Source organism: Canis lupus, chromosome 20 (assembly GCF_011100685.1).
Source record: "Canis lupus familiaris isolate Mischka breed German Shepherd chromosome 20, alternate assembly UU_Cfam_GSD_1.0, whole genome shotgun sequence".
Classification (NCBI taxonomy): Eukaryota; Metazoa; Chordata; class Mammalia; order Carnivora; family Canidae; genus Canis; species Canis lupus.
The window spans coordinates 23735781-23748508 of NC_049241.1; the positions used below are offsets into that span (position 1 = coordinate 23735781).

The window sequence follows — 12728 nt, forward strand, 5'->3', positions numbered from 1 at the left end:
TATCTCACAAGTTTATCATGAGGATTCAATGAAACATCAAATGCTTAGGGTCCTTCAGTCATTCATTCACTCAGCAGGTATTTATTTGGCCCTCACCATGTGGCAGACTCTGTGTCACACATTGCCAAGACTGCTGGGCTCCCTACCCTCTCTGAGCTGACAATCTATTGGTAAGAGCAGGGTTAAAACAATGATTATAATAAAATGGCATCACTATTCATTAGTGTGGAAGTGTAGTTCTCTGCACCTAGTAAGTCAATACACATTTGTCAAATAACGAATTTTAAATTTGTTGTATGTGATAAATAAAAATGATTATCCTCAGTTTTTGATTTTGAGATATTTAGTTTTCTCTGACATAATAACCAGATTTTAAAAATCAATGGTAGGAACATATTTTGTCTTTTTTTACACAAAGGTAATAACAATTCAAAGGTATGAAAGGCCTTATGGGACTCAGAGAATTGAGCCAGAGAACAGTTGCTGGATTTTTGTTCATTAACTGACTTGCTTTCCATAGAGACTTTAATGGTAGATACTGGGACTCTTTTCTTCCATCTTACCTAGCTCTCCACCTGTGACCATCAGTGTACATTGATAAGGTGATCCTTAGATTACAAAACTGTAACAAAGAAAAAATAAATCTTGCCTTCCCTTTAATTGTAATAATACAAAGTTTCTTCACTTGGTTTAGGGCCAAGAGCCATCCAAGTCACAAGCCTGCCATATCTCCACTACCTGCCTCTAGGTTTACTTGTTTTGTTCCCTTTGGTTGAACCAGCCACCCTCCATCTTCTCCTGCTAGATGACTTCCTATCCAACATTCCAAGCCCAACACAAAATCACTCCCTTCATGAGGGCTTCCCAAATCCACTCTGCTCAGAACAAGTGGCTTCATGCTTTATGATCACAGAGCACCGTTTGGTTAGAGTTCATATTAGAAGCCACTCTGCATCTTAGACAGAAATACAGAAGAATGGAGGAAGGAATAAAACACTTCTAGAGGAAATAAAGAGTTTTAGAACTGTCTCAAGTAGACAGAATTGTCTAAAGCTTCACTATCTTAAACAGTATTTACAAGACACATGCGGCTATTTAAATTTTGATTTAATTGCAATTGGTTATTTTTCTTATTTTTTAACGAAATACTTTATGGCATGTACTTTTTTTTTGGAGAGGAAACAGACTCTGGAGATGGGCAGTCAATGAATCCATGACGGAGATGGTCAAAGACTCCCAACTTGCATGCCAATGTCAATCAACTGATAGGCGGTGACTGAAGAAGGATTGAGAAAGATTCTGAAATCACATCCTAGCTCTATGGGAAAAGTCACTGTGATTGATTACCTCAGCCTGTGATAGATGGAGGGCTGGAGATTGGCAGCTTGTATGCCATAAATCTGCTCTTACTTCCAAACAATCCTGGGAGTAGCTGTCAAAAATGTTGCCCTACAAATGTTCACCCAGTGACCTAGTTTCTCAAGCACATGTCCAGTACATGGCGTCTCGCATTTTCATCAGATAAAGAGATATAAGAAGCTACAAAAACAATTCACCTAATAAGACCTCATCAGAGTAGCTTCCAAAAAGCACCTTCTCCTGTCTTACATCTTATCATTTTATTTCAGAAAAAAGATTTATTTTTATTTTTTGCTATGCCACATATTCTTTAATCCAGAGTTATATGTACTCTCTTGTTACAATTTCATAAAATAGTGATATTCAAACTTTCCTGTCTATAGCATATCAAGGAGATGAAATACCAAATTCCTATCTGTTTCTACTTCCCAGTGGAAAAATACTAGGTTAATAAATACTTGGAAAGATACATTTATGAACTATTAATTTTTTTATGAAATAAGATGAGCCTATTAACATGTTCACATATTATAAAATGATGCCCTATGGATATAAAAATAAACCAAAAATATCATTTACCTTGAGAATTATGTTACATACATTTACAGGCAGTATATAAACAATGTCACTATGTAAGTGTCACCATAGAAATAAGTTTAAGAATGATTACATATACAGGTTTTCCAATATGGATATAGCTAAATAATTTCTGAACCATAATTCAGGAATGTCTTAAAGCCTATTCTTCGGTAAATATAAAATCCAAAATATGCAAATATGCATCATTACAGACTATAGGGTTAATGAAACAGCCCACAGCAAATTTAATTGATACTGATGAAACCAAACCAACACTAATTTATAATTAAAAGGCAAAGACCACAGCAATTCAAAATCACTAACAACTCAAACAACACTCAAGATACACTGGTAACAAATTATCCCTCCCAAAATTGCATGAATTCTAATTATTTGCATGCAGGCTCTTTGCAATGTTTCCAAGAGCTGGCAGCCAATTTTATTAATAGAATACTGAATTAAAGAAGCTCAGTAAACCTTAGTTACATGTCATTCTAATAGAATGGTAATTCAGTTGGTATACTAATAAGTAGATTGTATTCATATACAAAATAAATGCACATGAAATCTTAAAAGAACAAAAACAGAAAAAAAAACCAATGTCGAGTTTCAAGGTAAATTTATAACCCACTAATGGACTGCAGACTAGATTTTGAGAACTTTAATAAAGTATTAAATTAAGGGTTTTATACAAGCAACATTACGCTGCCTGATGCTTCCCTCTGTTTCATTACATTTATAGTTTACTCTTTCTGCCAAACTTTAAAGGAAAATTAATTTGTTTTTAGCTAAGATTCAAATGAGACCTCTGTTCAGGCCATTGGCTTCATTATATAAATGCTCTTTGTTTATCAGACTCCCTTAGTAGCTCTGTTTATAGTTAGTAGCTGTATACAAAATGCCTAGGGACTCAGCACTTTAGCATATTGGGTATAAGTCAGGGTAGGACAAAAACACAGGCACAATTTTAAAGCAAGTCAAGACAGACGTGCATAAAATTCTCCTTTTAGCCCCACTGCCTTCACCTCTCTCTACCCTGCTTGCATAAAAGGATTTGATAAATTCATTAGAAATCAAAAAAATTTGGAGCTGAAGATAATCTTGTCTAAGGTCACACACTAAAAGCCCGCAGGTGGGATATAGCCATGAGTCGAGTTTTGTTTGGCCCACCTGACATTTATTTAAAAGATAAGGAAATTACACCTAAAATTCTAAGTCTCCAGCTTGCTCCAAACCATGGGATGATCTGAGCCCATCTCAGGCATAGCTAAGCATGGGATGTGCCCTCAAAGCGCACATGCTCTTCAGCTGCTACATCGTTCCCGGGCTGGTCCAATCCTTTTGTTAACTGGCTGGTGTACGAAGGTATTTTGCCTTGTCCATCAGTGATGGACAAGAATATACTTCGTGTTCGTGGGATTCATAGATGGCCTCTTTGGACCTTCTCTGCACAGTATGAAAACCATTGCTGGGACACCTGTGTGGCTCAGCAGTTGAGCATCTGCCTTCGGTTCAGGGACTCCGGTTGTGATCCCAGGGTCCTGGGATCTGCCTATGTCTCTGCCTCTCTCTGCATCTCTCATAAATAAGTAAATAAAAGAAAAGAAAAAAGAAAAAGAAAAAAAGAAAGAAAACCACTGCTTCCTTCTACCCTTTTACTGGAGTCTTGCAGTTGACCATTGTGAGACCCTGAATGCTCCAAGTGTCCTACCCCTGCTGTGGTGCTCCTTCCTCATTGTCATTCAATATTAAAAAAAGGCTTAATGCCCCACTTTCCTGCCAGTATTTGCATTTTCAAAGGATGTGAAGTTCTTGCCCTATTGTTGAGAAAATATTTATTGAATACTTACACAACATTTATTCAGTGGGAACTATGACCTACTGGCCTGCTGACCCAGATCTAAGATACATCATCAATTTCAAGAGCATTGAAGTCCTTTTTCCTCTCACTGTGTGGCAGCTCAACTAAACCTGGGAGCTGGCATTCTGTATTCACTTCAAAGCCTATGACTCAATCCATCCATTCTTCACCCACATGAGGGGAAAACAAAAAATCCTTTGGGTGTAGGCAAGCTCAGTTAGCTTGCATTTATTCTTGGGTGAAATGGCAGCATGCCTTAAAGAGAAGGCCTATTAAGGGCACAGCAAAGGGAAATGCAGGTAATATCACCTCAGTAGAATAATGACCTTGGCTGAAGATCTAGGTCTTCCTCCCCTCCAGACTCAGGGTGAGGTTTGGATTAACTCCTTCCCTTCGTGGAGGAAGAACCTGCTTAATGAATGGTCACATCACTCAGGGTATCTATCCATCTTCTGAGAGAACATCCCTGTGATTACATCAATTCTATTTTCTTTCTCTGGACCCTTATTATATAAAGAAGCAGAAGGAGAAAGAAATAGTAGGATAACAGGGTTCTCTCTAAGTGCTTTGAGGACACTAACTTTAGAGAATCTAATTAGTTTACACAAATAGTTAACAAAATAATTCATTTTCTTTTTACCCCAAAGGAAGGAAAAATTGCTGTTATTTCTCCCTGCTACAAAGATGAAGTGAATTTTTCTCTTGATGTCAAAGAATTTGAAAGCAGAAGGCCTTTTCCTATTTGCTAAGGGAAGTTTCTCTTCAGTCCCTTAAGACCACGCTTATAATATTTTTTAAATCTATAGAAAAAAAAACTCATGCTGTGATTGAAAACTTCAGGGATTTAATTTTTTACTACATTTGTAAGCATATTCTTTGGGTTACTTTGGTTAACAGAACTGCTGTCAAATAGTATATAGAGTTAATAACTACACAAAGATATTGCACAAATACACACATCATACGTATGTTATACTAACATTTGAATATTCATAACTCTCTACACTTGAGGTCTCCCTAAATCATAAACACACACACACAGGTACATATGCATCTATCCCACAAGCAGTAATAAACGAGGGAGAGCTTAAGATTTTACCAGAACATTCATTCTTTCTTTCCTTAATGTAACAAATATTTTTTGAATACCTATTCCCTGTCAAGTTCCTTATTAAAAATGAGAGATAAGAAGATGGATAGTGCAGTGGCTCACATTTCTCAATGCATGTGATAAGAATAGGAACTTTAGATATTACCCAAATAAAGAAAAAAATGTTTGGAAAATTTTAGTTAAACACAATCAGGTTTTCTGTCGGCAAATCTTACCAGAACTTGTATACACTTATATGCACTGCAAATCTCCAAGAGTCGAACATATCAGACACTGACACTTAATAGCTTTTTTCCAAGGAACATCTTGAGGGTACAGTATTTTGTGAACTGGAAAATGCTGGCCTAGACATTTTATTGGATTAAGGCTCTTAAAAGGAAAAGGACTTCATGACACCTTCCTACCCATCCCTTCTTCTTTCTCCTTAAACTGAGAACATTGATACATTTCTAATTTTATCATAAAACTCTCTATAGCTAATATTTTAAAATTTTATTTATTTAGTTTGAAAAAGAGAGAGCGCACAAGCAGGGGGAGCAGCAGGCAGAAGGAGAGGGAGAAGCAAGCCCCCTGCTGAGCAGAAAGCCTGATAGGGTGTTTGATCCTAGGACCCTAGGATCACAACCTGAGCCAAAGGCAGACACTTAACCGGCTGAGACACCCAGGTGCCCCTCAAATAAATAAATCTTAGGAAAATAAAAAATATAAACAAAAACCACATAATTTATAAGCAATAAAAAATCATCCTAATCCTACCACCAGGCTTAAGGAATAAGTACATTGAATGTTTTATAGCCTTTCCGACATCTTTTTATGCCTGTGCTAATATTTTTTTTTCTGAAATTATTTTGAAATTGGGTATTCTGTTCCATGGTTTTGTTTTGGGTGTTTGTTTTTGTTTGTTTCACTCAGTAGTATATCATGGGTTATCTTTCGTTAAGAGTACTTATAAACACATCTAGTTCTTTGCAGTGGCTACATTGAATTTCATTGCCCAGTGCACAATGATTTATTTTACCAATCTCTTTCTGATGGAAATAAACCCCTCCCTAATTATTTGCCATTAAATTAACTAAATCTTTACATACATTCTTTTCACACCTGTCCAATCATTTTCTTAGGATAAGCATCTCGAAATGGAATTGTGTAGGATTTGCACATTTTACATTTTGGGAGACACTGCCAAATTGTTTTCAAAAAATGGTGCACCGATTTGCATACTCAAGCTTCGAGATTTTCACACAGTTTAAAACTGGAAGAGTTTTTCAAAAAGTTCAAGTTGTCATCTTAAATGAACTTTAAGAAATTAACAAGTGAAGACTAATGTTCACATGTGCCACTTCCAAATATTTGTTTTCAGGGTGGTATAAGATCTGTTTTCCTTAACTATGAATTGATACCATAGGCTTGAGCTCACATAAGTAACAAGATTTACGTAGCACTATAATAATTTTCTTATAAATTCAGGGGAGTGACAGGAAATATTCATTTATATCTCTACTTGGTTTTGATACTTTGAGGTCTTAGCAAATGTCCATAGCTGCACTCTGACTCTGAGACAAGGTCAATAACATCAATCAGATGATCAATGGATTATCACTAGCACCAGCTTACACCAAATAACAACCTGTCTGCTCTAATCCTTAGGTCAATTCACTACACTTAGCAATCCAGTACTGGTAAGAATTCTTAAAAAGCCAATATGCAACCACCGTTGTTCTGATGATTTCTTTTATACTACAATCGTAAAACAATCCTTTATTGTAATGTGCCTTTGTATTTCAAAGCATATTCCTTAAGCGGCTTTCAATAAATATTGAGTAGTAATGTAGAAATCAGTATAAGATATACAAGAATGCTTTTTAATATTTTAACAAAAAAAATCACACCTTTAAATGGATGATGATATTCACTATGTAATAATTAAGTCATAAATGAATACTTCTAAATACATGGTTTGCTTAATGTAGTTTTAAATCAAGCCAAGTATAACTTACATAGACAATTCTACTCAGAGTCATCTTTCCATATATCATTTCCATACACACCTGTCAATACAATAGCAGTGACTTGAGAATAAATGATTCATTAGGCACTTATAACTTCTTGTCTCATGTAATTTATCTTTATAATTTTAAATTACTAAGGAATCCCAAGGATCTTTTCTTACTAAAGTATTTTGAAATGATCCATATTTTATTAAGTTTCAAGAACAACCCCCCACACACACACATACCCACACACTCGAAATTAAGTAACCATTAAAATTACTGTCATAATTCATATATCCATAAGGGGGAAAAACTAATTCTAAATCAGAAAGTTACAACCAGCAAACCATTCACCCTTTTTCACCTGTTATGCAACAACTGATGCTTATAAAGAGTTGAAGCTGTCTATTTAAATAACCTGAAACAAGGGAACACACCACTTTTGGGTTTTCATTGTTTTGTCTGTCTTTTTAAAATTACGTGTCCCCTTCTAGCTTTAATATATATATTACTAATAATAATATATAAGTCCCGGGTATTCTTCAAGTTGTTAATTTCCTGTATCATCCCCAAAATAAAAACTTGATTTAGCCGAATATGAAATTATTGAAATTACAAATCTGTTAATCTACAGCACATTTTACTCATTTGTGTAATCTGGAATTTCACTGCCATTTGATCGACTGTTTTAATCCTTCTTAACTAGTGAGTAAGTGAAAATAAATGGTGCATTCCTAATACCATAAATATGAAAAATAGAAAGTACTTAGGGACTAGAGGGGAATCTATTAAAATCAGCTCGTTTTCTAGTTAACATATTCTCATTCTGTTTGTGTACTAACCCACTGCATTGAGAAGACGGATCTCAAATTCACGGCCTCACAGAAACTGGTCCCGATTTCTTGTTTTGACAGCAGAAATTGGCCCAAATCTCTCACCATTTCCCCTACAGGACCCTGACTGGCTGGTGCCATCCAGGTGCAGCATAGTCTGGTGAGGGGAACATCGCATCAAATTCCACTCATCTGTCAGTGTAGTGGATTATTTCTTGAGAGACTGAAATTGGATGCTTGGGCCGGGAACACCATCAATCTTACTGTGTAGGGGATGGCGAGGCTGCCCCTAAGAGGCTGGCAAGAGGGGGGCCAGCCGTTCCTAAGCAGGTGAGGAGGCAGCTGTAAAGCCTTCACTCTCGCCCCATTCAGGGCTCTCAGGGAAAGATTTGTCATTTTTCACATTTCCCGGATACTTGGTATGCATACAGTGTCCGGCGGCTCCTGCTTTATGAAAGAGGCGATTTTTCAAGCTTAGGCAAATGTGGCAAAGCTCAGGGTCTGCCCCGTGTCTCATTTTTTCTCATCATGTCACTTGTTTTAACTGATTTGAGAAAATGAGATTATGTTTTTCCTTTTTGCTCATTTATCCAGCTATTTATTTATTTATTTGCTCATTTAGGGGTGGATTGTCACAGATAACTGGCCCTGATTTCTCTCTTGTTTTCATACACATTTCATTAGTGTCCCTGAAGATTGAAGACCCACAAAGGGAAACATCACAACTCTCATCAAAAAAAGCATAAGTTTGCTCTTAAAATCAAAACAGATTGTATTAAAGGAGATTGCATTTCTGACTGAAATAATCTAGGATATTGCTGCGTCCAAGATCTATCGCTTTAATCTTTGCAGCTATTGTTGAAAACCCAAGAAAGTTGAATAAGCCTATTACATAGAACCGTTGGACTTTCAGTTTGATATCATTTTAATCTTTCTGTATCTAGAAAAGAGTATATATGTGTGTGTGTGTGTGTGTGTGTGTGTGTGTAGTTTCTTAATTTAATCAATGAATCTGAAATAGACCTCAAAAGTATAAGCACTTGGGGCTGAAACTGGGTTCTGTGCTACAATTTCTTGGGGTATCTACATACAAATCAAACAGGCCTTGGTGATAAAAAGCAACTTCTACCAGTAGACAGTGGAAAAAACAAATATTGAATTCAATTTTTGTCAGAGCTTAATAATTCGTTTCTCAGTTGAAAGTTATAATATTTTGGTAACCAGCCCCATAAAGTTTGAGTTTACTTATTACAAGTAGCTGAGCCATAACCTCAGATCAAAAAAAAAACCTCCTGTATTAACTGATGAACAGAGATCGTCTAAGTGAAAGCCCAATGCAAAGTGTACTCTGTTTCACAACTACACACCTCGAGCTTAAAAGACATGCAGCATTTGGTGATATAGTCTAGCCCCGGAGCACAGATTTTTTTTAAAAAATCATGAGATGAAAACAAAATTTTTGTCCTATATGGACTATTAGCTCTATGAACAGCAAACCTTGACTCATGCAGCATCTCTGACAGGTACCTTTGTAGTCTACTAAGTGGAGATGTCAGGAGCTACCGCTATTTATGAAGAACCTCCCAGTCTACAAAGCACTGTCACCAGATTATTTTATTTACACCCCACAATACCCCTCAATGGGAAATCAGGCCCAGAGGAGAAAAGTTGACTTCCCCAAGGTCATGCCACTGTATGGTAAGCAACAGGGATGAGGGCCAGTCCCGAGCACTGCTGTCACCTGTCACCACGTGCCACCTCTCACCAGGTCTGCCGTGCCCACCTTTCAGAAGGGGTTTGCAGTTCAAAAGAGTCCATGGATTGACATGACTGGGGAGTCTTCACGAATTACGGGAAACGGTTCGCACCGCCCCCAAAGAGGCTACTTGGTATGATTATTTGGTACCCTGGAAGACAGGATGCCCTCCTTGCAAAACAGGCCAGGGAGGTGCCATCAGGCCGACCTGACTTCCAGTGGCAGTTATTGGCTGTGCGGGCTCACACAAGTCACCCGATCCCTCAGAACTTCAGTCTCCCGGGCAACAGAAAGATTGGGGGCGGTGCACGGGGTGGGGGTGGGGGGCGGCGCCTGCTGGGGGTGCAGGGGGGGCATTACACCTCCTTCTGTGCGCACGGAGAGGAACCACGTGAGAGGTCCCTAAAACACTCCCGATCGTTGTTTTTTTGTTAGGAATTCTTTACTGTTAAGTATTACCATGAAGGCAGATTTCCCGCGTTCCTTGCAGGACTGACACGGATCAGACATTGTCGCCAGCCCAGGCTGGGGGACTAGCCGATTGGAGGTTGAGCCGGAGATTCCCGAACCCACGTTCGCCCTGCCCCCACCTGGGCACCGAAGCCTGGGACTCGGGGCTGAGCACCCCAGAGGCAGAACTGCACCCGCCGGCGGGGGCGGCCGAGCGGGGTCCACGCCCACCTGCGGGGCCAGCAGCGCCCCCTCGCCCTCCCTCGGGGACCCGGGGCGCGGGGAGGGAGGGTGGCCGCGGGCCTGATGCTGCCCGGGGCTCCGGCCGTGCAGACCCTCCCCCTCCTGCTCCTTCATCCTCCCTCCTCCTCCTCCTCCTCCTCCTCCTCCCCCTCCCCCTCCTGGGGGGAGGGTGCCCGGGCTCCCGCCGCTAACCAGCTGGCGCGCTCCCTGCAGCCGGGTGCGGGCGCGCGGGAGGACCCCGGGCTGCACCCTCGCTCTCTCCGTCCTGCCCGGAGCCTGGAAGCAGAGCCCCGGGGAGGCCCCCGGGACCACCCGCGGATCCCCGGGAGGTGTGGCTGGACACGACGCCGACCAGCCCAGCACCGCTGCCCGGGCCGGTTGCGCACCCGGGAAGGCAAAGGCGTGGACGCCGCACCGCGCCGCGGGAGCCGGCCCTGGGACTGGGAGGAGGCCAGGAGGGCATCCGAGAGGGGGTGGAGGGCTGGCAGTGGTTCAGACCTGAAGATCAGGCGCTTGGCGGTGCAACCAGTCCCAAGAGCCCGCACTCGGCGATTTGGGGCGGGGGGGGGGGGTGGGGGGCGCAGGTGCAGGGGGGCGCAGGTGGAGGGGGGCGCAGGTGGGGGGGCGGTGAATGAATCCCAAGGCTGACGCCAAACAGAATATGGAAGGAAACCTTTTCAGAGAACCAGTGAGGGTAAGGACCTTCGAGCTGGAGGGCTGAGAAAGGCAAAAAGAAAGAGAATAAAATCCAGACTGAAGAGTGAGGCCATGGAAGGGTCAGAAACACACTTTAAACAGAAAGACGAAGAAAACCAAATGCGTCCGGAAATCAAAATTCAATATTGGGCTGGGGGGGGGGGGGGGTCAGGCTAAAGGGAACTTGTTCCTGAATGTGCCAAGAAGGAGAGAGAGAGAGAGAGAGAGAGAGAGAGAGAGAGCCACCGAACAAACTGGAAGAACTGGAAGTGAAGGAAGGGAGAAAGGAAAGGAGACAAATTAAACCACACAAGAAATAGTAAGTTATTTTTACATTTCTTTTTTCATCAACAAACTACTTCCAAGGTTAGTTTTGGCAATAACGTTCCCAAAAAATTCTTAGCCATGTACACACCGACATTATTATAGTATGGACACTGGATAGGATATCCCGGGAGTATAGACACATTATTGTACTGGTTGCAAACATCATAAATAGCCTCTCTAAAAAGCCGCCTTGCAAGTTATCCCACCGTCAGCAGACTATTTTGCTATTGGCCAAAGTATCCAAAAACCAATGACTTAGACTTTTTTAAGGTGTGAGGAAGAGTGTAGGGAGGCTCTTAGAGGAAATCTTTTTTTTTTTTTTTAATTACTGAGAAATTTGTAAGAAATACTTCTAAGGCATTTTAGTATCCCCCTCACCTTTTCCCAAAGCATCCAGCCAACAATATGTCTTGGAATTCAGAGGCAAGCTGCCCGCACTCTAGCACTTTCTGTCACTTACATTCAACCATCTGTTAAGGTGACAGCGCCTGAGACTGGAGGCTGCAGTGGAGCTAGCCGGGCACTTACCTGGTCTGTGCAGGTGGTGCTGCTGGAAAGTGTGCTGAAGGGATCCATGGCAGAGGAGCACTGCACAAGCACTTATCCACAAATACAGGACCCAGGACATCGCAGAGACCATTGCCATTCTCTAAAGAGAACATGAGACAGCAACGATTACCCCCAGCTTCAAGCCCCCAGCTCAGTCAGTCCCACTGATGAGGAAGGAGGGTCTCGGACGTCATGTCCCCTTTGCTACTTTGCCGGCTGGAATTAATAACCCAGCAGAGGTCATGCCATGAAGTGGGCTTAAAGGAAAGCCCTCTCCAATAGATCACGAATTCTTTTTGAAATTCTGCAAAACCAAACTCCAAGGACTGCCAAAACACATAAATAAAGTTTTTGACTACCGGTTAGGCGGTTTGAAACACAGTATCCTGACTATACATCCTGTTTTACACGATGATCTTTAAACTATAGTTATTCCAGGCATTGAAAAGCTGCATACTCCTGTTCGTTCTAACTTCATTGTAAGTCTGACATAAGCCTGAAAGGAAAGAGTGGATTCTTTTTTTTTTTTTAATTCTACAGTCATGAATTTTTAATCATTCTGCTGTCTTCTAAACTAAGTAATCATTTCTCAGAGGCATGTTGTAATCTCCTGATAGAGCCGGTCTTTTTGGCTGGACTTAAAATCAGAAGGAATTGTCTTCAGCCAGAATGAGTTTCAAATGCAAGATCTATGCTTCTATCCTAGAGCGAGCCATAATTTACAATATTACTTTGCCTCCCAAGATCCCATTGTGGCATGTGTTGTATAGTGTTGATGAATATGCATACACAGGTGGTGTATGTATTTATGGATGAACATATACCTTTTCTCAGGCGCTGAAACTTTGACAGTCTTATCTGCACCTATAAAGATCTTAGAGCTACAGAGGCTCAACTGCGCTGCATATTGTCCAATTTCTCAAACAACACCTTATGCTGCATTTCATATTGCCAAATTAATCAAACTTGAAGC

The 12728-nt window shown here is 40.6% G+C and overlaps 1 protein-coding gene across 1 annotated transcript in view; it reads right to left on the reverse strand.

The window, feature by feature from the left end:
* TAFA1 (TAFA chemokine like family member 1) overlaps nucleotides 1-12728 on the reverse strand; it is a 495724-nt gene that overhangs the window by 481486 nt on the left and 1510 nt on the right. The window contains exon 2 of the mRNA XM_038565885.1: nucleotides 11735-11855. Coding sequence (XP_038421813.1) covers nucleotides 11735-11852 — 118 coding nt within the window. The 5' untranslated portion in view covers nucleotides 11853-11855. The remainder of the gene's footprint in view (nucleotides 1-11734; nucleotides 11856-12728) is intronic.